We start from the raw sequence: 26049 nt of genomic DNA, 5'->3' as shown, positions 1-26049 counted from the left end.
TAGCGTAGAATCAAGCCATCCAGGATCCTGGAGATTCATGACAATAAAACCTTTGATTCTGTGAATATTTAATTATATGATATACTACATTTAATAAATATGTTTTAACGTTTTATGGTCATGATTCACCAGGATCCTGGATGGCTTGATTCTTTATATAAATATGTTTGTGAATCTCTATGGGAAAAATGAATGGCAGTTTTTTCAGTGGTGCCAGAAAACCACACCCACTGCTATTCCCTATAAACCCCATGAATCCGGAATCCTCCGGGTTAGTTTATCCATTCGTAACTCTAATGTGGGACCATTTGGATACATCTACAGATATACACTCTCAGAGTTGAATGAACCCTAAGGATTTTACCGTGTGGTTTGATAAAGCACTGGATCATTTCGGTGCCTGAGACAGAAAGCCACTGGTCCAAGACTAAGTGGATGTCTTATTTATCATGTGCAATTCTATGCTCCTGCGAGCACGCACACACATACAGACGTGGTCGCACACGCACGCACACACACACACACACACACACACACACACACACACACAAACATACACACACACACACACACACACACACACACACACACAAATGCAGTGCAATCTCTCTCTCTGACATTATCTCGCCTGGAAAGCAGCAGTGCAAGCGATCGGGAACCTCTGTATGTTGGTGGATAAGTGTCTGTTTCGATGGACCACATTTGCAGTGTAATGGGAGTAATAGCCAGGTTCTGCTTTGATGGGATAGCCTCTCTAACCCTCACCGGAGCACAGAACGTCCAGCTGCTCCCCAGCGCTGACAGCAATTCCCCCTTGGTGAAAGTAGGCTTGCTTAAAAACAAATAGCAGGGATGTGAGAGTGGTGCTCGTCTGTCAGTCCGTCTGAGTCCCTCAGATGGACTTAAGAGCTGCTACACACCTGAGCCTGCCCAGTAGTGTGTCGCACACACGCACGCACGCACACAATGCAGCGAATAGCAACTAAACGCCGAAGATTTATGGTCTAGTGGTGTACGATATAAGGTCTGTGTGTTTCAATTTGTGCTGGATCAATCACAATGTGGACGCAGGGACTAATCAACGATTTGATAAAGGAAAGGTGAAGTAGGCTAACACGAGACAAAACTAAACAAGAAGGTTCACTTCTACCGTAATTCACTTCAAGAAACTTTAATTGTATATACAGGGCATTAAAGGACCACTTCGCTGCTTTTCAACCTACCTTCATATAATTGGTCCTCACTAATGTTCATGATGATAAAATGCCACAATTTTTGTTCTACTCTGTCTGTGTCTCATAGGAGGGCTGTGGGCAGTTCAGAAACCCGTCCACCAGTGACATCATCGATGGGGAATCCAAGCTAATAGAAACTGCAGGTTTTCTATTCCTGAAAAGTTGCAATGTGAAATGAAAGCTACCGTTCTCAGGATAATAAAAATCTAAATATTTAAAAAAAAAATCTTGTTTAAAAAACAATCTGCCTATGATGTCACTGGTGGACGGGTTTCTGAACTGCCCACAGCACTCCTATGAGACACAGAAAAAAAGTGGTATTTTATCATGAACATTAGTGAGGACCAATTATATGAAGAGATGTTGCAAAGTGGTGAAGTGGTCCTTTAAAGAAACAAAGTAAACCAACGCAACGAAGAGAGAGTGGGGGCAGAGTGAACTGTAGATTGAGACCGATGTGTGTGTGTGTGATTGATTTGTCTGTCTCCATTGTGTGTGTGTGTGTGTGTGTGTGTGTGTGTGTGTGTGTGTGTGTGTGTGTGTGCGTGTGTGTGTGTGTGTGTGCGTGCGTGTGCGTGCGTGCACGCATGTGTGCAGGCGTGTGTACTACTTCATGCTGTACTATAGTCTCTCGAGACAGACTGTTGACTCAGTCAAAATCAAAAGGAAAGGAGGGTGCCGTTTCTCCTTTATTTGCTATACTACAGCCTAACTTGGACTTTGTTTCTGTTGTCATTGGAGTAGTAGGCTATGAGGGAAATGGGAATACAATACATCCTAGACTATAGAGACTGTCTGTATAGCACACTATTATTGGCCTCATACAATATATATTATAGAATTTCCCAATCAGTGTTTCCCTTTCTCTGCTTCCCCAAGCAGCCCCCACAAATGATTCATCCGCTGGTTGTAGAAAAGAAACGTTGGCCTATTTAGCTACATAAACCCCCCTGGATAATACAATTTGGAGTACAGTAGCCTATTTATGTGGAGAAATATTAACCTAACATATTAACCCACTTTATGAACAATAGACATTTAATTTCAATGACAAAGCCCCACTTTCTGTCATCCCTCATACTGTTCACAATTCACATGCATCCCACATTGTATGCATGCACGCAATCTCACTGTTCCATCTAAAGAGGCATGGATTTGTTCATAATTATACTCTAGCACACAGCTGGTTCTCAATGCGGTCTGGGGACCCCCCAGCCAGGGGTCATTGTGACAGTCTCTCAGTGACAGTCTCAGAGTTCAGCTAATGAGCACTATATAAGGCTTTCGCAGTGTCGAATATGGGGTCCGTGGCGTACCCTACATAAATGCATATCAAACTGTGGGTCCTTGAAAAGAAGAATATGAGAATCAGTGCACTAGCACATCGTACACGCCATAGTTTGAATTTAATTGGCATAACAGATATCATGCTCTGACTGTGGCAGACCATTCCATTCATTCACATATGCGTGACTTGAGCCCCTACACAGGGTAAAAGACCTCTGTTTGGACAGCCCAGTGCTGTCCCAAGTCCCAGTTCTGTAATGCGCAGCGTTCACATCCATGTTGTGACACTGACAGTGTATAGGCTACGGCGTAAAGGCAAATTCACGTGACTAGTTGTATGTACTATGTAGGCCACTTGTTGAGTAAAGCCATTCTTGTGTATTCTGAAAAGCACTCGTGCACTCTTGCGTTTCCATAATTGTCGCCAAAGCCAGTCAGCCACACTCTTCACGTGTCAAAATCATTAAGTCAAAGCTTTCCCTTAATTGCGCCGGCCGGGTGTGCAACAAGACAACAAACCTGCACCAAACCATTTTAAAATGGAAAAAGACAAGGGGATATGTATAACAACACTTACCACCCCCATGTCCATCTGTTCGGTCGTGAGAGAGGGTGCCGCTTTTGCCAGAGGAACCAAACAAAACGTGGACAACAGCAGCAGCAGCATCTCCGGGTAAATAATCCACACGCGCCGCCGCGCACTCCCGCACTTCTGGAACATGAGAGGAGTCTTATCGTCCATACTAGGATAGGCAGCCCACCGCAGGCAGGCAGGATGCTCCTGTCCTGGTGGACCGAGAGAACACGTTCAACCGCCGCCTTCTCAAACCAGTCCAATTTGTTCTCATTTGCAGTTAATAAATAAATGAACAAACAAATAAATAATGATCAATTATTTAAAAAAGAAAAGAAAAAACTCTATCTCACCGTTGCATATTGGCAAAATCGTCAGATTTTGAGAGCAGTTCAGTTTCTTCTAAAAAGAAAGAAAATAAAGAAATGCGATCATTACTCATGCAAGGTCTGTAGCCTATAATCCGTCTTGAAGCACATTGCAGTCAGTGGAAACACTTATTACGCGCGTCTCCATCAAAGTAGCCGTGTGTAGTAGTAGTAGAGTAGTACCCCGCGAGTATAAATCCGAGCTTTGTATCTCGTGCCTAGCCTACATGGGTAAAAGGCTCAGTGTCGTCCACCCAGCAAGCAAGCAGCAAGAATACAGAGGAGATCACTGGCTGAACGCCGGTGAGAGAGAGGCAACTTCTCTTGTAGCTGGGAGGGAGGGAGGCAGGAGGAGGGATTTCAGAGCGTAAAATCCAGGAGCGTTTTTTCCCCCTGTGCGTAATGCCGAAATCCCCCGAAGAAATTATATATTTTAACTGTTTTTGTCATGACTCTCATGAGTAGCCTAATAAGTAAAGCCCTATAGCCTACTATACTACACATAACACAGTGCAATGAATGGTTATTTGGACATCAACCTGTAGCTAATGATTAATCATCAACTATAGGCTATGAATAGTTTTTTGAAGGGAAATAATTTAGTTTTCTTTTGGCGTGTAAACTTTGGCTAATTTGTCATTTATACTTATGATATGGTGTCACACACCAAAAAAAATGCAAATCTACAACATGCATTGGTCCAACATGTCACAAAAGGTGTAGGCCGGGGAACACTGGAGCTTAGTCAAATGTGTAAATTACACAATGTTTTGCACTGTTGTTTTGATGTGAAATACTGTAATCAGTGACTCCAGTGAGTATGTGTAAATAACTTTAACCACAATTTACTTAGTCTAATGGTGGTGCTGAAAATAGAAGATCTACAAGATCTGCAAATTCGGCAAGCAAATGCGACTGAGTAGCTAAATTGAGTATGATGTGCAGATTGTGGACATTCACACATCAAGGGCTATTTAGGGTTAAGACCAATGACCCCAAAGTTATTAAATCTGTCAGTCATTATGCTTATAGAAAATAAAATGTTCAGGCTCATTGGGCATTATTATAGATAATGGATTTCAACTGCATTCAATGCATAAAAGTGCACTTGCAGGGGTGTATTCTCGCCTACCATAGGCACATTTTCTGCCCACCCCGTGGAAGCATAATAGCTGAATGTACAAGTCAGGCACCTCACAGACTCAGTTTAACTGAAGGCGGATGCATTGCACAATGCACACCTTAAGTATTGTATCACTATCTTAACAACAGGTGCATAGGAGAATGGGAAAATCCAAATGTATAAAGAGAGTGATTCCAGATCATCCCACACACAAGTTCATGTGTGTGTAGGATCAATCTGTAGGGACCTCTGTCACGATACAAGGCAGGAGGTTTTCGGACCCAAGTGCAGGACAGAGGCAGAGAGGCAAAGTAGGTTTAGACAGAAGGTTTATTACCAAAATCCAGGTACAGGAACACGAGGAAAACAAGAACTGGGAATACTCTGGGAGTTCACTATATGATCAAACACAAGTGACATACAACAATGATCTGACAAGGAAAAGACAAAACCAGGGGAGTATAAATACACAGACACAGGTGAACTCAACATATAATTATCACAATGATTGGCTAAAAAGACTAACAAGACAGGGTGGAAACACTAGGGTAATCAGGGTACTGGTGAGACAACACAGGTAACATGAGCAACACAGGAAACACTAACAGACTGCAAAATAAAAGCACACAAGTGTAAAGTAAAACCAAAACTAAGAACAAGACACTAGCAAAACATAACACATGTCACGGACCGTGACAAATCTGTAGGGACCTCACAGTGACACATATAAGCTAACAGTGAGCACATGCCTCTGCAGAATCCCAATGAAAACAAGCCATAGTGCTTTCTTGGATTAAATCCTTTTAGCATAATTATGTGTATTAAACTGTAGGCCTACTCTTTTGTGCTTTTTTTTGCAAACTGTTAATATAGTATTAAATCAATCAATTAATCAAATTATTTAATAGTCAAACAATTTAATGAAACGGTTGAACTGCGTTGGATTTGGTAAAACATTTTGTTCAGAATCATCATTGATATGCTCCATTAAAATAAATCAAGACTAGGGGCCTTCAACCATCAGATTTGAAACCCAAGATCATAAACGAGGCTGCACAAATTTTGATACTCAACCCTTTCAATTTCAAGGACCCCCATTTTGATATTCATTAGGCCACAGCTGCCCACTCCATTAGATTGGGTATTCTCCAGCTGTATTCACTTGAACGGTGACCAATCGTTAGCTGCATTGGACCCCCTCAAGGACGCCCAGCTGGGTTTGCCCAAACACAGCGGATGGAAAGGATAAGAGTGTTGGCAATGTCAAGATGGAGGTATTACTGTATGCACAATGAAATCTAGAATGACAATAACGCTGGTCCATTTTCTAAGTTACAGTATGTGTAGAGCCATACAGTATGATTGTGCCAAGTCTGTAACAAAGTAATCTCTTCCAGAGCCATATAAGATCAATCAACATAATGCCAATGTTTTCTTTGGTGACCAGTTTGACATATTTTACATTACAATAACAATTGACTTTCGACATCCGCAACTGGAAATGTTGATACATGTTTTTTTTGTTCCAGAAATGTTAATAAACAAATCTGTGTTTTGTAGAACCTTACAAAGCCAACGTTTTTCTTTGGCGACTTTTGTGGGAGATTTGGTGGATTTTATTTATTTATTATTTATTGACTCCTGTAAAATAATTGGACACAACTTGCAAGGACAGGATACAAATTCAACACCTGTCATCTCCAATGTTAAGTTAACAACAGCCTAAAATATATACAAACTAAAAATAGTAAGTTACATGGTAAACAATGAAGTAATTGCCTTGGCATTTAGCAACAAACATTTTATGTTCTTATTTGGCATCTGTGTTGGTGAAATTATGTTGAGACTTGAGAACAAAAGTCTCTTTGCCTCTGTGACCTCATGAATCATTCTGTTAAATCTTGAAGCATAATACAGATGCACGCTCATGCACAGTTGCACACGTCCCCATATATATAGTATATATACACACCCACTCATTTCGCTGTGATTTCCACTACAAAAGAGCCACCGTTACGAGAAAGCACAAAACCATTTTGCTAAATTGCAGAGATAAACGCAATTACATGAAAATCTGAACATTATTAGGATGAGAGAGATACACAGTGAGATAATAATACACACTACGGTCAACAAAACCTTTGTCAAGAACCACCAAATCAATATGTATTTGTCTGCAGCAGATCCCCATCTGAAAGGGTTTTGTGCCAGGAACCCCATACGAGAAGATTTGGCTCAGATGACGTTAGGACTAGAACACAGACATGAGTGGATTCCAATGGAGAGTTCAGCCTCCACTTGGAGCAGGACAACACTGGAAATAAAATGGAGGCTCCAATAAAATGTATGTGCATTAGAAAATCACACCTGTGTGAAGTGAGCGGTGCAACTGTACTGTGTGGGGGTCCCCGGGTCGGGCAGTCCACACAACATCCAGACCCGCAGGAACAGGTACAGGCCTCAAACCCTAATCTAACCCTAACAGCACGCACGGGAGCAGTACATGTTCGACCGCATGTCCGACCGTTGTTTCCGCATGTCGGTCTGTTAGTGTGTCGAATTTGCATGTGCAATTGTGCATCCCCCAGGAATGCGCCCAGGGGGCCGGCCCGGTTCCGGAGATCTTTCCCACGTCCGAAACGGTAAAGAAATGACAGAGTTACCATGTGGGGGTCCCCGGAACATCCGGACCAGGGGGGCCGGGCCTGTTCCGGCGAGCCTTCCCGGGTCCGAAACAGTCGAGAAATGACAGTTATCGTGTTGCAGCTTTCCATGCTCATCCGTGCTGTAGACATATACATACATAGTGACACACAAATGGAGGCACCGCTCAAAAAGACGGTGTCAGACAACGTGACTTCATGTATTCCTCAGACTTCATATGCTTCATCATGACCCTAACTTATGATAAATGCCTTCCAGCCCTCTAAATATAAGTATAACTCATATATGTATCAATGAACCATTTAATATACTGTATCAATCAGCTCAGTAGGATACCCAATTGGTACACCAACCTCACAAGCAGTCACTCAGCATGCTCAGTTCAAATTGAACAGATTATACTTTTAATTATGCTACCGCCCCTCAACAATGTGACCATAGTGTCTGAGTCAGTTTGAACCGGTTACCTCAAACCTCAAACTAAAACATTTTTCAAAATAAAATCAGGCATCGTTTGTTCATCTGTCATGTGGATCTGGTCATAGCACTTTGTCCACATCACAGGCTATATTCTAGCTTGCGATCAGGTCTGGTCCACAAGATTCGATACACCACCAAGATACCCATGTACCTGTCTAAATACTTCCTTAATGTTAACGCAGTCCACACCCACCAGAGGGAGTGCAACAACAATGTACAACCCAGATTCGGCACAAACAAGGGACTAAATTATTTTCGCTCCTATGCCACCAAAATGTCGAACGCCCTACCAACAGTCATTAAGACATGTGAATCCCTTGACTCCTATGTTTCTTTTCCCTTTTTGCTTCCTTTATGATGAATTCCTGTTCTGTTCTTTGACTATATAGAAGTGTCTATTTGTACGTCTCTAAATGTTTTGATGAATTGAACATGGTGGCCCCTCTTGTAAACAAGTGTAATGCTTAATTGGGTCGTCCACTCACAGTTAACAGTCTTTGTATTGAGTTTGTGCTTGAAATGTACTGTAATTCTGCAAACTGTTAATAAATATTTCAATCAATCAATCAAAAATCGTCTTCAAGTCCATGCACGAAACAATAATCAATAAGCATGCAGACTTTTGTTTTTCTGCTATGATGATGTTGTGTATAGTCTCAGCCTGCACGCCAGAGGGAATGTTGTCAAGCCTGCTGCTGACGACGTCTGTCTTTCAATGTTGAGATGCAACGCATCAGTGGTTTTCATAAATATAATGTGCAATGGTAATATTTATTTTCAGGCTAGTCTAAACTCTAAAACGAAGTATAGGTCTGTGTTGTAAATGGCCATGGCGGTGGAGGATCCCATTCCTGTTCTTCTTACTTTTGTGACCCAGCCTCATACATGAAGATTAAATTCATGTGGGATTGCATCAGCATGCATCCATTTGCAATATGCAATTTCCATTGCGTGCACTGCTGAAGCATACATTACTCACATCCACATATCCATGCCACAGGACATTTACACTCCCAGAAATTCTTTCAAATGGTACTTGATAAGAGTATGTATGTGATGTTTTTTAATTAACCCTAGCGCAGTGGTTTTCAAAGTCAGGCCACCAGTGGAGAGTCGAAGGGGGCCCCTCTTGCAGGGTCCCCTCTTACCTAAAAAAACAGTTTTAAATTAAGAGCCCTTCAGAGCAGCTTTCCCTTTCAGATGAGAATCAGAATTCAATTTCCAATTAAATTTGGTTGAATTGATACATTTTATTTCGGTTTATAGAGGAGCACTTCACAACAATATACTGTACAATACAACGTGAGCCGGGAGGAGAGTAAGCGTCACAGACATTTACAACCTTTATACATCTTTTCTTCCATTTCACTCTTCCCTCTCGGTATAGTGTTTTATTAGTTGTCTCAAAGCACTTTACATACATATACAGCAGAGACCCGGCATTGTCTCACCCTGAGCAAGCACTTTCTAGGAAGAAACCTCATGCACTATAGCAGTGGTTTTCAAAATATTGTCCTTTGTGATCCGTGAACGTATCGTCGGCAGTGCTCGACACAAAGCCAACAACAAAACTCCCCCCCACACCCCCACCTTTGTCATGTTCAGGAAGATTTCTGGTACAACCAGAGGAGGTCCTGGGTACCACTAGTGGTACTAGTACCACAGGTTGAGAATCACTGCTCTATAGGGTGTTTGGTCATCTTCCTTAACCAGGGTGGGAGGGAGAGATATCAACAAAGGCTAGAGTACATGTCTGTCTTCGGGGACAGTGGGGCTGCCCTCACTCTGTCCTTCCAGCGTGTGATTGTTATAATTGTTTTCCAACTACAGAACAGGTCTCCCATCCTTGCCCTCTGTGGCTGGTTCGTGACCACCTTACAGCAGCCGAAGCAGCGGAGCGAGTCATAATTCCTGCTCTCATCTCCTTCTGTCGGTAACATTATTACAAAACGTGTTCCGCGTTGGGAACGTGTTCCTTTTTTTAAATATGCGGGACCACAGTGTGAGCCACTGTGCACAGTAAAAATCCTGGGTGATAATTCATCCATTTGTGACTCTGAAAGTGCACAAATCAACACTCTGTATTTTCCAGTTTGAGAGCCATCAATGATTTAGATCAACAGTCATCTTCTTCATCCCGGCATGAGCCGCAGGTGTTCTGTTAGTTCCATTCATCACAGAGAGGAGAACTGATAATGTACATTCACAGAGCATTATCAACTCTCCTCCAGCTGCAATGGGCAATATGTCTTGAAGTTTTATCTCCCTTACAGTGGCAGTATTTCCATTCCTTTGCCATAGATATTACTGTATGCGTTTGTTGGCAGCAAATACAGTATTAGCGCCAGCGTAACAGGGGAGGCAGTGGCTCAGGGGTAGAGTGGCTGGTAGAACAGCTGGATGGTAGGTTCCCAGTTCGAACCTGGGCTCCCCCAGAGTTAGTGTCGAAGTGTCCTTGAGCAAGACGCTGAACCCCTAATTGCTCCCAATGTGCAGGTTGTTGCCTTGCATGGTTTCCTCCGCCATTGGTGTAAGAATGTGTGTGTGGTATAATGCACAATCTATGTAAAGCCTTGGATAAAGGCTTTTTAATGTGGCTGGCTGCATAGCTTATGCTGGCTTTCCACTTCAATTAGTCTTGTCTTCATTAACTTTTACTGACCACTCTTACAATAACATTTCTGTGTGGATCTTGTGGATTGGTCTGCAGTGCTGAATCCGGTAATGTCTATATTGTAACTAGAGATGCCGTGATCCGATCATGTAATCAGTCTCCTGGTAGCCTAGTGCCCAGTGACTCCCCAGTGTCTGCCCAATGTCTGCCCAGTGCCCCCCCAGTGTCTACCCAGTGTCTGCCCAGTGCCTCCCCAGTGCCCCCCCAGTGTCCCCCCATTGCCACTGGAGACACACAGCTGCTGTATTGGGGCAAATTAGTTTCAAAACTGTAAATATTCAGAATGAATGCATATTGATTGATTGATTGAAGTACTTATTAACAATTTGGAGAATCATAGTACATTTCAAGTACAACTCAATACAAGACTTAACTGTTGATGACACCATAAAGCATTACTCTTGTTTACAATAGGGTCCACCATGTTCAATTCATCATAACATTTAGAGACGTACAAATAGCGTATAGCCTACTGATACATGTGTTAACACAAAAAACCTGATCAATGCATTATCCACATTTGAAGTGAGTAGGCTCAAGTTGGTAAAAAGTTAATGGGTCAGTTATTCTCATAACGTACTGTTGTGGAACTTGTTTGTTGACTATTAATCTGGGGAGTTTATGTTCTCTGTTTTGAGTAATATCACTTGATCAATCCTGATTATAACATTCCAGATTAGAAAATCAGTAATAAAAGGTAATCGATTCGGTTTTGATGATGGTTGATCGGTATCGGATCGGGAGTGGAAAAAGTGTGATCGAGGCATCCCTAATTGTAACTGTGTACACAATGACAGATTCATAAGGGGCTTGAGGCCATGTGCTATAGCCCTCCGTAAACAGAGGCGCATGCCACCAAACCATTCCCTCTTTCATTCTGCGTTTATTTAATGGGCTAATTTATTAAATTAGTTCTCCAAAGCTGATTTATAGTGTTTATAGATTACACATTACAGATTGCACTTAACGGAAATGAGCAGGAGGAGTTACAGATGCCCCCAACCCTCTTGCAATGATACCTTGACACAGGCCACATTTAATCATTTCATCCATGTGTCTCTCTATCTCTGATTTCATCCCAGATATATTATGCCAGGCCACCAAATGTTTTCCTGTTAGGAGTTATATCATTGTGACATGTAAAATGATCCCTGTCTTGTATGATTAAATGTGTGATTAAGACTGTGGCTGTAACCCAGCTCCAAACAGCTTGATAAAATCTGATATCCCCCGCTGAAAACGGGTTGAATGCAGACAGCAGCAGTATATCTGTTATAAAAAAAACAAAGAACATGGGTAGGTTTGTTTACTGCCCAGCACACACTGCCTGCCTTCCTCCTTCAAAACCGCCTACAGAAACAATATCCGGGATATTGAAAGAAGAGAAATGAAAAGGTTGCACTGTCTGTGGGCCATAGATATGGGCCTTTCATCTCATGTGTAATATCGTATCTAGAGATTCCCTGCATGGGCCCAGAGAATCTGTAAAGACAAGAGTATTCTCTTAGATTGGGAGCAGTGCTCTTAAGGCTGAGCGTGGGTCTTTCTGCAACCGTCAAGAGGTAACTTAATTTATTCCCAGCCTCTACAGCCACCTTATCATTCACAGTGGAAGTGCACGCACAGAATCAGACAAATACGAATGGATGAGGCAGAGATTGCTCTCTGATTCCATTTGAAATCTATCTGTTGCAGTTTGTGCACGGGGGCAGCTGACGACCTCTTTGTGTACGTATGTGAGTCGGTGTTGTGACCCTGACAGATAACAAACCACTGTGCCATAGGGGATGTGGGAAAGTAATGCATCATGGGAATTGATCTTCAAGTCATTCCGTCCTCCTTTCTCTCTCCACATCCCTCCCTCTTGTACGCCCAACACATTTACGCCTGAGTTATACTTTTTGCAGCCAGTGTTGCCCACTGAAAATAGACGATCTACAAGCTCACAACACATTAGAACATGGGCTTGTAGATCGTCTATTTCTGTTAAATAGTAAAACTTTGCAGAATACTATTGAAAAGGGCTCGAAAAGTGTCGCCCCAACAGCCATGTTCCTCATGAACGTTTGCTGTGCTGCTGAGCTTCCTTGTGGGGACAGACAATGAGAAATTAACTAAGCAGTCAAGGCAGCCTTTAACATCACGGTTTACCATGCGTATTAATTAATAGTCATTGCAAAACGAGTGTTAATTTAACAGTGAGAGTGTAAAGGCTTTACCGTAAGGGTCTGCTTAAGCTGGCTGACCTGCTGTGTACTGAATATGTATGTCTCATCATCACAAGTGGAAAAATAACGCTATTCCGCCACCTCTTTTTAATTTACAAACACAATCATCACTGTCAATACTCTTGGGTGTTCATTAAAAATAAAACAATTGAACCAGCCCATTCTTGACAGTTTCTCACACTGCTAAAATAAGATATTAAACTAACTAACTAAATAAATAAACCTTAAATAAATAAATGTCACTTCCAATGATGTATTAAGAATGAGTCAGTTGTTCTTTGGTACTATTTCTTGCCTTCTTTTAAACAAGCCAACAACGTCAAAACCGTCAAATACAAACAGTATAACAGTAATAAACAGTGATCAGATTCAGATTTCAGCGTGCTCACTTTCTTCTTTTTTTTAACCAATTTTCTCCTCCAAATTAGTAGCTATGTCAATTGATTCCTCCCCAGAGTCCCCATGACACACATCTCTGTGTTCTCATTTCACCGGGAGGACATGGAGCCCTTCGTCCTGCTCCTCCCGCCTAGCACTCCCTGCTGACAGTTGCTGCTCCAGCCCGTACGATTACCTGCAGTGCCCGTTATCATGCACCCTCCCCGCCTGGCTTCCTTCCGTCCCCTGAACGCAGACCAATTGAGTTTGTGTGTATAGACGCTCGACAATGCTGGATGAAACACACAATGCACGTTTGGAGTTGTCAGCTCATTCAATTTGTTCTGTGTTCTAATATAATTTGTGCTGTCCTTGGGGTGGAGACAGAACAGCCTTAAAGTCCGTCGTGGCCTTATCCTTAAACTAAAAGGACACTTCGACACATAGCCTGCAGGCTGGAGGGCAAACTGGTGACCTTCCCATTCCTAGACCACGTCTCTAACCACTAAGCTATTGGTGGAGAGCAAGGTAATTGGCAGTGGGACATGCATGAATTCGACAGGGTGCCCTAATGGCACAAGTGTGACAGACAAACAAACGCACAAGCAGACAGTTTCATAGTTGTCATACCATTACACAATTTCAAGGAACCAGATCCCATCATCTCATGATTCATTTGGAACAATGAAGGGGCCAGAATAGCAAAGAAACAGCTAGTGAAATGGTGGCTTCTGCCTCTCTCAATTTAAAATATATTATTGGGCTGCAAACGTGAAAGTTTTGTCCCTCTGGCACAAACACCTGACCAGCACTGTGATGGCTGCACACATCTCTTCCTGCGCTTCTGCAGAACAATCCTGCCACCATAAAAAAAAATCCATCACATAACCAGCCGTCCAGCCCTGTCCTTTAGACAGGTAGCATAGAAACTGTCATTCAATTTCAAAAGTAAATTCTCAATTTACCCAAAGTCTACAAGGATAGCCCTATATCTACAAAAACTATTATTTTCCTCCAGGTTTATAGGTGATTCAATATTTTCTGCCTGGAGAATAAGAACATAGTCATGATCAGAGTCAAACTTCAGGGGTGGGGTTCTAGTTTAAAGCATTACCTATTTCCAGACATCCATCAATTCACTTTTAAAATAACATTATTGAAACATGACTGAAAAGAAAAGAAAGGTTCCACAAAGTATCGATTTGAAGCAGCTATAAGTAATAATATACCAACATTTAAATTACACCTTTGTTTTTATTTATTTTCCTTTAGTATTCAGACAGCCAACAATGGGTTAAACGTTCCCCCAAAAAATGTAGTCTCTGTGACACCCCTAGGGCCACAGCTGCCCCCTGGGGGTCCACAACGCATAGCCAGGGGGTCTGCGAAATAATTCATGTTTTTTTTTGGTATCACCTCAGCTCACATAGCTTGGAAAGGTGTAATGGCATGCTGCATGATAAAAGATGATGAAATATGCATGATAAAAGATGTAATGGCATGCTGCATGATAAAAGTTTAACTAAACAAACCTCCCTTGCGCTTCTCATGAAAACACAATGGCTTTTTTCTGTTTATCCGACATAGGCTACCAGGAGCCAGATTCAAGAATACTACAATACTACATTAATTTGAGGATGAGGATTTATAATGGACTGGCAAAAACTCATTTTTACATTCCATTTAGTTCAGAATTAATGAATAGGCTACATTCCCAAGTTAATCCACATCTCTCATTCTTTGCCCCAATCGATTTCTCCTTTACGCCCTCGTCGCCCTGTAGTGATGATGCATTGTTTACCAGATGGTGTGTGCACGTGTGTGTGCACGTGTGTGTGCACGTGTGTGTGCGTGCGTGCGCTGTACGTGCGCGTACGTGCTCTGGGAAAAGATGCTGGGAAAAATACATTGATTGGCAGTTTCAAATTCAACAGGTTGTCATGGCTCATTGTATAACTAACACTTTCCACAAAAAGCTAAATCTATTAGTAAGTGTTGTTGTCCTCTGTTGGGCATCTGTAGACATCTGTTGAGTTAAAGATGTGCCACATGCTCTGGAAAAGAACATTTTACAGAAAGAAGATGCCCAGGAGCTCCAGCTGCCACGGTGAAACAAAGCAGCTGAAGTTCAAAGAAACATCTTTAGTTTAGTTTTGTTTTATTGTATTTATGTTGTATGCGATCAGTAGTATGCGATCAGCAGTATAAGTAAAGAACTATGTTTGCCTAATGGCGTCAAAGAAAGTTGGTTTTAATAAGGCTCTGCCTGAGGAGAATAGCACATAACTATACATGAGGGATGGGCCACAAGGTGGCATGACACTTAAATAAATAAAACCATTCATTAAAACCTCATCCATATGCATGAACACTGAACCAAATTACATATCACACATTTTTATTGAATGCCAATTCGACGAACGGCGTTGAGAAAGATCGCATTCACTAGAGGAGTGCATATTGCACTACAATCTGGCTTGAAATAAGGAGAAGAGCACAGTTGGACAGCCAACACTTGATGCACTTGGAAAGATAAATGTACCCTTCTGAAAGCATTGGCCTTTCAAAATATCAGGCCTCAGGGCTCAGACACATTTAATAAAGCATAACCCTGTGGTAATCTCTGTGGTTGTCCTTCATAAATCCAGCAAATTGTCCACACTTTTGATCTGTGGTTTCCACGTAAAGTAGTAAAGTACACATTAGTGCACTCGACTTCTCCGTCGATGCAATTAGATACCTGAATTTACTCTAACTCTAGCTCTAGAGTTCTGAGCAAGAGGAGAGGATACTCACTCTCTCACTCGCTCATCCCTCTCCTCCTCGGCACACCACCGAGCACCTTGCCCGGTCCTTAGCCATCACTTTGACCCCATATGACAACTTTAAAAGCTGCACTGTCTGTTACTGACTTTTGGCTGACTCCTGCACAAGGAGTGGACTACTCTCGTGCACAAGGAGTGGACTACTCTCGTGCACAATGAGTGGACTACTCTCGTGCACAAGGAGTGGACTACTCTCGTGCACAAGGAGTGGACGATGTTTGGAACGGCAGCGGTGCCAATGCCATGTACAGTACGTTTTGTAATAACAATCAAAATCTAGAAATAACTAGTAACGTTTTTAAATAATTGTAGTGGAGCAAAGGTCAGGTGCAATATTTGCTTCTGAGATGTACTGTAGTGGCGTAGAAGTATTGGAAATGTAAAATACTCAAGTAAAAGTACAAATACCTCAAAATTGTACTTAAGCACAGTACTTAAGAAAATGTACTTAGTTACTTTCCACCACTGCGTCCTAGTAGTCCATCCATGTGCACGAGAGTAGGCCACTCCTTGTGCACGAGAGTAGTCCACTCCTTGTGTACGAGAGTAGGCCACTCCTTGTGCACGAGAGTAGTCCACTCCTTGTGCACGAGAGTAGTCCACTCCTTGTGTACGAGAGAGTAGTCCACTCCTTGTGTACGAGAGTAGTCCACTCCTTGTGTACGAGAGTAGTCCACTCCTTGTGTACGAGAGAGTAGGCCACTCCTTGTGCACGAGAGTAGTCCACTCCTTGTGTACGAGAGTAGTCCACTCCTTGTGTACGAGAGTAGTCCACTCCTTGTGTACGAGAGAGTAGGCCACTCCTTGTGCACGAGAGTAGTCCACTCCTTGTGTACGAGAGTAGTCCACTCCTTGTGTACGAGAGTAGTCCACTCCTTGTGTACGAGAGAGTAGGCCACTCCTTGTGTACGAGAGAGTAGGCCACTCCTTGTGCACGAGAGTAGGCCACTCCTTGTGCACGAGAGTAGTCCACTCCTTGTGCACGAGAGTAGTCCACTCCTTGTGTACGAGAGTAGTCCACTCCTTGTGTACGAGAGTAGTCCACTCCTTGTGCACGAGAGTAGTCCACTCCTTGTGTACGAGAGAGTAGGCCACTCCTTGTGCACGAGAGTAGTCCACTCCTTGTGTACGAGAGTAGTCCACTCCTTGTGTACGAGAGTAGTCCACTCCTTGTGTACGAGAGAGTAGGCCACTCCTTGTGCACGAGAGTAGTCCACTCCTTGTGTACGAGAGTAGTCCACTCCTTGTGTACGAGAGTAGTCCACTCCTTGTGTACGAGAGAGTAGGCCACTCCTTGTGCACGAGAGTAGTCCACTCCTTGTGTACGAGAGTAGTCCACTCCTTGTGTACGAGAGTAGTCCACTCCTTGTGTACGAGAGAGTAGGCCACTCCTTGTGTACGAGAGAGTAGGCCACTCCTTGTGTACGAGAGAGTAGGCCACTCCTTGTGCACGAGAGTAGGCCACTCCTTGTGCACGAGAGTAGTCCACTCCTTGTGCACGAGAGTAGTCCACTCCTTGTGTACGAGAGTAGTCCACTCCTTGTGCACGAGAGTAGTCCACTCCTTGTGCACGAGAGTAGTCCACTCCTTGTGTACGAGAGAGTAGGCCACTCCTTGTGCACGAGAGTAGGCCACTCCTTGTGTACGAGAGAGTAGTCCACTCCTTGTGTACGAGAGAGTAGGCCACTCCTTGTGCACGAGAGTAGGCCACTCCTTGTGCACGAGAGTAGGCCACTCCTTGTGTACGAGAGTAGTCCACTCCTTGTGTACGAGAGAGTAGGCCACTCCTTGTGCACGAGAGTAGGCCACTCCTTGTGCACGAGAGTAGTCCACTCCTTGTGCACGAGAGTAGTCCACTCCTTGTGCACGAGAGTAGTCCACTCCTTGTGTACGAGAGTAGTCCACTCCTTGTGTACGAGAGTAGTCCACTCCTTGTGCACGAGAGTAGTCCACTCCTTGTGTACGAGAGAGTAGGCCACTCCTTGTGCACGAGAGTAGGCCACTCCTTGTGTACGAGAGAGTAGTCCACTCCTTGTGTACGAGAGAGTAGGCCACTCCTTGTGCACGAGAGTAGGCCACTCCTTGTGCACGAGAGTAGGCCACTCCTTGTGTACGAGAGTAGTCCACTCCTTGTGTACGAGAGAGTAGGCCACTCCTTGTGCACGAGAGTAGGCCACTCCTTGTGCACGAGAGTAGTCCACTCCTTGTGCACGAGAGTAGTCCACTCCTTGTGCACGAGAGTAGTCCACTCCTTGTGCACGAGAGTAGTCTTGTGATTGTGTCATTGTGTATATTCCTGCACTATACCTGCATTGAGTGACCTTGGTACAGTACATAGAATTTGATCTATTGAAGATTCTGACCTTCAAATGTACATCATTTCTGTTTTGATTGTATTGCTGTATTGTTGTATTGTTCTTTCTGCTTTGGCAATGTAAACGTATGTTTCCTCATGCCAATAAAGCCCTTTGAATTGAATTTAATTTAATTTAATTGAATTGAGTAGTGTACGAGAGTAGTCCACTCCTTGTGCACGAGAGTAGTCCACTCCTTGTGCACGAGAGTAGGCCACTCCTTGTGCACGAGAGTAGTCCACTCCTTGTGCACGAGAGTAGTCCACTCCTTGTGCAGGAGTCAGCCAAAAGTCAGTAACAGACAGTGCAGCTTTTAAAGTTGTCATATGGGGTCAAAGTGATGGCTAAGGACTGGCCAAGGTGCTCGGTGGTGTGCCGAGGAGGAGAGGGATGAGCGAGTGAGAGAGTGAGTATGTCCTCTCCTCTTGCTCAGAACTCTAGAGCTAGAGTTAGAGTAAATTCAGGTATCTAATTGCATCGACAGAGAAGTCGAGTTGAGCAGGGAAGTCCTTCATTAGTTCATGCAGTCGTTGGCAGTGTCAATATAAATGCATTGACATCGATCCATTTTTGAAGGAATGACACAGCTATAGCTTTCAGTTCACCACCAGTCCTACTGCTGCCGGAACAGAACAGAGATTAAATCACCAATCAGAGGGATGTCGGCCGGCTGCATATGGTGTCCTGCTGACCAAAGCATTCCTGGTCTACGTTTTTACTGAGATGTCTTGTACTGTCCGCGGTATAATGACCACAATTTCTCCTCGAATAAAATGTTATACGCTATCTTATCTTACCTTGTACACACACACACACACACACACACACACACACACACACACACACACACACACACACACACACACACACACACACACACACACACACACACACACACACACACACACACACACACACACACACACACACACACACACACACACACACACAATCCAGCCAAGCATGCACGAGAGAAGTTGGAATGGAAATCTAACCCGACAACTACTAAAACTACAGCATTAAGTGCCATGCCCAGAGCTGTCAGGGGCCATAAAATGTCTCCACTTTCATTAACCTTGAACTGAGCCTAAGGGACAGGCTGGGACGAATAGCGGGAATGCGGGATGCAATAATTTACTGTTGTTCTTTCAGGAAGTGTCCCAGGTCTAATTCAACTAAACGTCTGGTCTGGGATACGAGACACTTACTTGATAACCCCAATTAAATCTCAGCTGCCTGCCCTTCCCCCTCTATTTTTGCATAGCCCACACAGTAAACGTTGGACCCCCACAGGTCAATTCTTACACTCTCAATTGTTAAATTGACACTCAGGATTTTGCAGTTCACGGGTCAGCTGCACAGTAAGATACAATTATTAAAATGGACCCACATGTGTCAATCTGATTGCAAATAGTATTCTTGTTGACACAGGAACAGGCTATGAATGTCTCTACACTACAGTACACACTTGACTGTATAGTCCTACACAAGGGATAGTCACCGCAGAATAGATGGGACACAAATCTATTTTTGGCTTTGTAGGACATTCAGTAAAACTCTCTCCCCGTCCCTCTCTGTCCCGTCCTAGTTACTCCATTTATTCTTTCCATTAAGTCAAGTCAAATTTAAAGGTTGTACACAACGTGGGGAACTATTCATAGCCCAGGAGGGACTCTTCACACTAAAAGCCCTATAAAAACAGGCCCTATTTTGTCCCATCCTACATCATGACCAAATATTCAGTCAACATCTCAGTGGCAACCGAGGCTATTTCAGCAGGGCGGCATTGAGCACAGTGTTACTCCCAGTCAATGCTAATCATATAAAACTATCCATGTGCATGAATGTATAAAAGGATTAATAGGAGGATGAACAAGGATCCATTGACATTCCCATTCTTCAGTTTAACTGGATTATCATGGTCTTCTCTGGCTCCATGAAATTGCCTAAGCTGCCCAGTCTTCTGCCGTGCATTAGGGCCTTGGACAGTGATGTTGCCTTCGGTGAGGAATGGAGGCGAGCGGAGCTATTAACATCCCCGCACTCCCCCTAACCATCTCCTCCCCCTCACTCTACTTTTCATTCCCCCCTTTCTGTTAAAAGACATCGCAGACAGAAAGACAGGCAGGCAGTACAGGTGTGAAAACATTAAATCCTTGATATACTCCCTCTTCTCAGGCTCAGGATTTTGCACGTCAAAATCAAGCCCATGCTGTGCACTGTTCACCTAAGCAGAACAAGGCCTGTTAAGAAGCAAACATGCACTTGCGTGTGTGCGCACGCACACACACACACACACACACACACACACACACACACACACACACACACACACACACACACACACACACACGCGTACACTCATTTGAATGTATCTGCCTTTGGACTGTGTGTAGTCGCTGCAATGCCTGTTGTGGCAGCAATCTATCAGGACAAGGGGAGAAAAAAGAACGTTTGATTTATGTGTCCCCATAGATGGCTGCGTATAACCCTTTCAAAGCACTTCCCTAATTAGCAGCTGGATCAGAGTGAGTGGTAAGGCGGGGAGATGTGGAGGGAGGGGGTGGGTGGCTGGATCGGGGGGGAGGGGTGGTTGCTGCTGTTCCCCCAAGTATTTCATTAATCTGTTCAATTCTGTGCCTGAGAAGCCTCTGAGAACGGGGAACGAAGCAAAACGGCCGATGTATCTCCCTTCACAGGTTTCGTGTACAGAGGATATCTAGGCAGAGGATTACCCTATCTTGGAGTCTCTGGAATCTCTGGAGTGGTACTTTTACTTTACTATCTTTGAAGAGTGAAAATGGACCTAATGGAACATGGCTGCGTTTCCTGTTCCCAAGTCGAAAATATTATGAATGCAAAACCTCTTCTCTGTTAAACAGTACATACTGTACATAACTTTTTTCAACTGTCTTTCTGAAGCTGCAGCAGTGCAGTATAAATTATATTTTTCCAAGTTTGTGCCTGGCTCTAAACTAAGTAGTTATTTGTCATCAATATGCCTCTTGTGGTGCAGGAGATGCCTTGTGGTTCAAAACCAAGTGTAATCCAAGTTTGTATCTGGCTCTAATAGTAATAAGAAATTGCCTCAGTTGCACCATCAAAACTCACTCAGTTTTCAGAAAAGTTGGCATCCCTGGAAATGCATCACTGCTAATAATATGCATTAATATAAGTACACGTTTCGGCCTGTGCACACCGAAATGTTGGAGGAATAAAGGAAATGGTCAACTGAGCCAGTCAATTTTTGTGTGCCTCTTTTTTCCCTCTTTAATCCATGTGGTTTTCAAAGTCTCTTTGTCTTGCTGCTGACAAGCTCTGATCCTCACTGTAAGCTGGACTGAGATCATATCCATCACCATGTGATTAGTCTGTGTGATGCCTGTCTAATGAGCCTGCATGGAAACAGCTGCACACGTGCTTTTCTGAATTATACATGTAATATGGAAAAGGCTGCGGAGGATCCTACACTAGTACTACACCACACTTTGAACATGCATGGAACATGTTAGACAGTATTTGTAGTATAAATACGTATGACAACACACATACTGTAACTAACTTGATAGTGTTAGTTTAGACCTATACCTGTAAAACTATTTTTACACAGTCAAGAGTTAACATGTTTCACAGCAAAATGACCTAATAGAGAGGCTATTCGTATGCATAAAGTGAGTGGCAAATCGAGTGACAAAGTGAGTGGCAAAGTGAGTTTCACATCGTTTAACGTTGTTTAATGCAATAAGATCACATTTCTGTTTGGTTGTATGGATTGGGCTGTCAAGGACATAATGTATTTTTTGCCACTCAGTAGGCGTTCCTGCATTACTTTCGGGTACGATAATGATGTCACACGCATACCCTCTATATAGGCCTACTAATAGGTCCATTTATGTTTTGAAGTTAACATTTTCTGTGTACATGTAGCTGACTCCATGAACAGTAAAGTTCAAGACTGTGAACATAACTCTGAAGATGTAGAGATGGACCCTCCACGGTTTCGCAATGTGCTATTTGTCTCAGTTTCTATCACGTTCTGCGCATGATTAAACCCAAGGAGGATGTCATGTGCATCCGATCATTGGTTTCAAAGAACAACTTGTCATACACTGAAGGCGATTAATTTTCCACTTGAGAGAGGAGGAGATGAAGCTATTGTCGCTTCATGGTGCTCTCAGCTGCACCGTGGTCTTCATCAGCCCGGCACACATGGCAGATTTCATTGGCAACAATAAGAGAGATCCACTGAGGCCAATGATAGATCTGACGCCCACGCACGCACGCACGCACGCACGCACGCAGGCACGCACGCACACACGCACGTCAAAATAAATCTTTCATTAAACCCCTGACCCTATAACCCCAACTTTAACCCATGACCCTAAACCTGACCACTAAGCACTAAGCCTAACGCAAATGCTTAATCCTTACTTTGACCCCATCCTGAATCTTTTACTAATGTATGTAGCTCTGTTCTTAGTCAAGAAAATGACCATATAAGGTCCCTGCAGATCGACTTCCGCCAGAAAAAGGGCAGAAAGACGCTGCAAAAAAAAGATATGAAAAACGCACCAGTCTGCAAGGACCTTTACTCTCAAGTGGACCAGGAAAATGTCCCCATACATACTTTGTCACATTTGTCTGGTTTTTCCTATCCTTAAGAGGACATTCTGTCATCTGATTCTGAACCTGGTTCACTGGACACGGTGTCACATTCTTACCACGTCTACAACACATGTGTCCTGGTCAACATGTTTATCTGGGTAGTCAGGAGTACACAACGTGTCCTCGTATTATTCAGAGCTACTGAGCATCAGGCCGGAACTTCACAATGTATTAATGATTGCCTGTGATGCCATAAGCCATATACCGCTATCTGACGACATCCTACGACCAACAGTACCCAGACCACGCTTTGCATATGATGTGTACTTTCCCGTTGAAAGGATATCCATATCCTGCGTTCCTTTGAAAGCTCATTTACCCTCCAGGCTTTTCAAGGGAGTCCATGATCTTATGTCCCTGGCTTTTAGATGTACAGCACAGTGAGTCACTCAGTGACTACAAGCCCTCTGATCACCAAGCCCACGCCCACGCCGCGCTGCTTCAGAACCTGTGTCCTTGCTTAGCTTCACGAGTCACGAGAATCACGAATACATGGCAATTACTTATTGCTTTTTTACCACAAATGGACCCGGAAGCCACGTGAGCCCATACTTTGTTGCACGACGAATAGTGAAAACAGCCAAAGCTCACAACATGTCACGATGTAGCCTCGGTCCCAGGCTTACTTATCTGCCAAGAGAAGCTATCGGCGGACGCATCCTCCGGAATATCCGTCAGATGTATTTCCCCCGGATACGATATTTTCCCGACCAATCACAACACTTGTTTCATTCGCTGAGAATGTAAACTGATTTGTGAAGCATCAACGTAATTTCCTTTGGCAATACTTCTGCTAAAATCCCGCAACTTCCGCTGATAGTCTTTTCAGCGTAGGTCTTGCCCAGGGTGGTCACGATGTGAGCTTATACTGCAGAACTGAAGGTTTTCACCTACAGTGAACCGCCGGGGTTAATGTGGTTAAAGAATCACTGGATTGTGACAGTGATTATTATTATTATAGCCAAATGACCGTGAATGTCATCTGGCATCACTGCATGCATCAACAGACAGCAACACAAACCTCTTTAGCCCTCTAGGAATCACTTATGGCTGCATCCCAGCAATGTGATTTGCTAAGCTTTTCATGTGCAACGGTGTCCGTCTCAGTGGGGGGGTGATGTAATAAACGTAATAAAAGCAGCATGTGTTTCTGTTTAACGGCGGTAATCACAGGTGAACCTGAGCATGGCGGCCCAGCACCTCACCGGCTGCATTACTCCGTTTACAAAATGTCTCCAACCCTTGCATACACACATTTCACTTGGGGTGATTGCTGTCATTAATTCAAAATTACAATAAAATTACTTTTGAAAGTTTACTGCAAGGCTATGAGTCACTGGTGAGTAGATGACTCACCTCTCGAGCATTAATCTATGGGCTATAGTTACACGATCACATCAACACTTTTCAGTTGAAAATAAGTTCATTATTTGTGTTGAAGACGTGTAAATTAACCATACTAACCCTGGCATCTCTATTTTTGGAGAATATATGCGAAGATGTAAAACACATTTTCAAATGTGTTTTACTTTATGTTTTTGTTATCAAAAATATATTTACAAAGATAGTGTCTACACATACCTCCACAGAATCGTTACTCTCACTATTCGGCATACACAGAAGTACTGTGTGTGTGTGTCACACACACACACACACACACACACACACACACACACACACACACACACACACACACACACACACACACACGGCTTATTAAGAGGTAAAGCCAAGAACTACAGGAGGGAGTCACACTCTGAAGCTATACTACCTCCTCAATTAGAGCTCAGCTTGGACATCAATCAAGATCAGAGCGGAGGATTGGGCTCTTCTTCTCTCCAAGGAGATGCCACTGGGACTATGCATGCTATAGCCTCAGATAGTTGCTACAGTATATAGTCTAGTCAGTGGATAATAAGGTGATTCATCTAATCATCTTTCATCTTCATTGAGTTCATTCATCTTTGCAAAAAGGACAATCCCAAGACTGCCTTATCCATGAGTGTCCCTTCTCTCATCAAAAGACAACTGAAGATGGGTTCTTGTTGCAGCTATATAGCTTTCCCCTGCTCCTACTGAATGGTATGCTAAGATTCCATCTAGCCTGGATCTCTTCTTCACCAATGGGGAAAGTGCAACTGCTGCCTATATATTCTTTCAAATATAGTAGAATAGAATATAAATTAATCCTGTATTAAAATGGCCTTGTGGGTGTCAGAAATGCAAACATGCTGGTGGATGTGGATGGTAGGCATGTCACAAATGTAACATACTGTATGCCCATACTGTTATGAGTATTTCATGGCTTGCTATGTTGTATTTTAATTGATAACCTCAGACCTGCATTAAAACTCTCAAAATGAACATAAAAGAATGATGGAACAAGTGAGCATAGTTTAACTCCTTGGACCCCTCCTTTCTCTGTAAATATAGCCTACCCTATGATGCTATACTGGATTTTCTTTTTATTTTATTAATATGCATTAGCCCACTGATAAATTGAGTACAATGTACCACAATGGAAACAAGACCCCTGGGTCTTTGTGTGTTATGCTTTTAGTACCTCACCCCCATGTGTGCCGTCGTGAACATTAAATGTGACACCATAACCCAAATATACTGTGTACATAATGTCTTATTAAAGATGAGTTAAAATGATACAAAGGCTTTTTCCCCCCGTCCTACACTTCTAGAAACAACGTTCTTTGCACATGCTTTGCTACAATGTCTCCTTCTGAGCCCTGTATGCCTCAGACATGACACGAGGCACATTTCCAGCCACCGTCCGGGGCGGTTGGTTTTACAAGTGCTCATCATTATTTCATGGATGTCATCCAATTCAGTGGATCTCATGGTACGCTGGAGACATGCAACATTAGTTGGTCACTCGCTGCATTTCCCACTGCAGCTGCAACTATACTGTATGCGGCTGCCATTGCTGCTCAGATGTGCACAGAAATACAAAGCTTAAATGTATGAAATGATTGTTGTGCGCTGACTACAGTATACTGTCCACTGTAAGTCTTTGTTTACCTTCTACCTTGCACCATGTATTTATTCAAGTTGTTTTGACTGATATTTGGTACGTTTGTTTAAAAAAAGGTTTTAAATCAAAAGACATTGACATTTAACTTATAAGCAAACTAATAAACTCAAATTACTTTTTGTATGCAAAACTGAAACTGTACTAAAGT

The 26049-nt window shown here is 43.1% G+C and overlaps 1 protein-coding gene across 1 annotated transcript in view; it reads right to left on the bottom strand.

Moving 5' to 3' along the window:
- Positions 1 to 3748, bottom strand: part of LOC308309957 (matrix metalloproteinase-17-like) — a 77056-nt gene extending 73308 nt beyond the window's left edge. The window contains exons 1-2 of the mRNA XM_080755963.1: positions 3450 to 3748; positions 3100 to 3308 (exon numbers count right to left, since the gene is read on the bottom strand). Coding sequence (XP_080612089.1) covers positions 3100 to 3264 — 165 coding nt within the window. The 5' untranslated portion in view covers positions 3265 to 3308; positions 3450 to 3748. The remainder of the gene's footprint in view (positions 1 to 3099; positions 3309 to 3449) is intronic.
- Positions 3749 to 26049: the final 22301 nt, after the last annotated feature.

This window comes from Protomyctophum bolini, assembly GCF_963924005.1.
Source record: "Protomyctophum bolini genome assembly, chromosome: 22".
NCBI classification, from domain to species: domain Eukaryota; kingdom Metazoa; phylum Chordata; class Actinopteri; order Myctophiformes; family Myctophidae; genus Protomyctophum; species Protomyctophum bolini.
The sequence above is the reverse complement of the archived record's forward strand: the minus strand, read 5'-3'. Positions and strand labels throughout refer to the sequence as shown.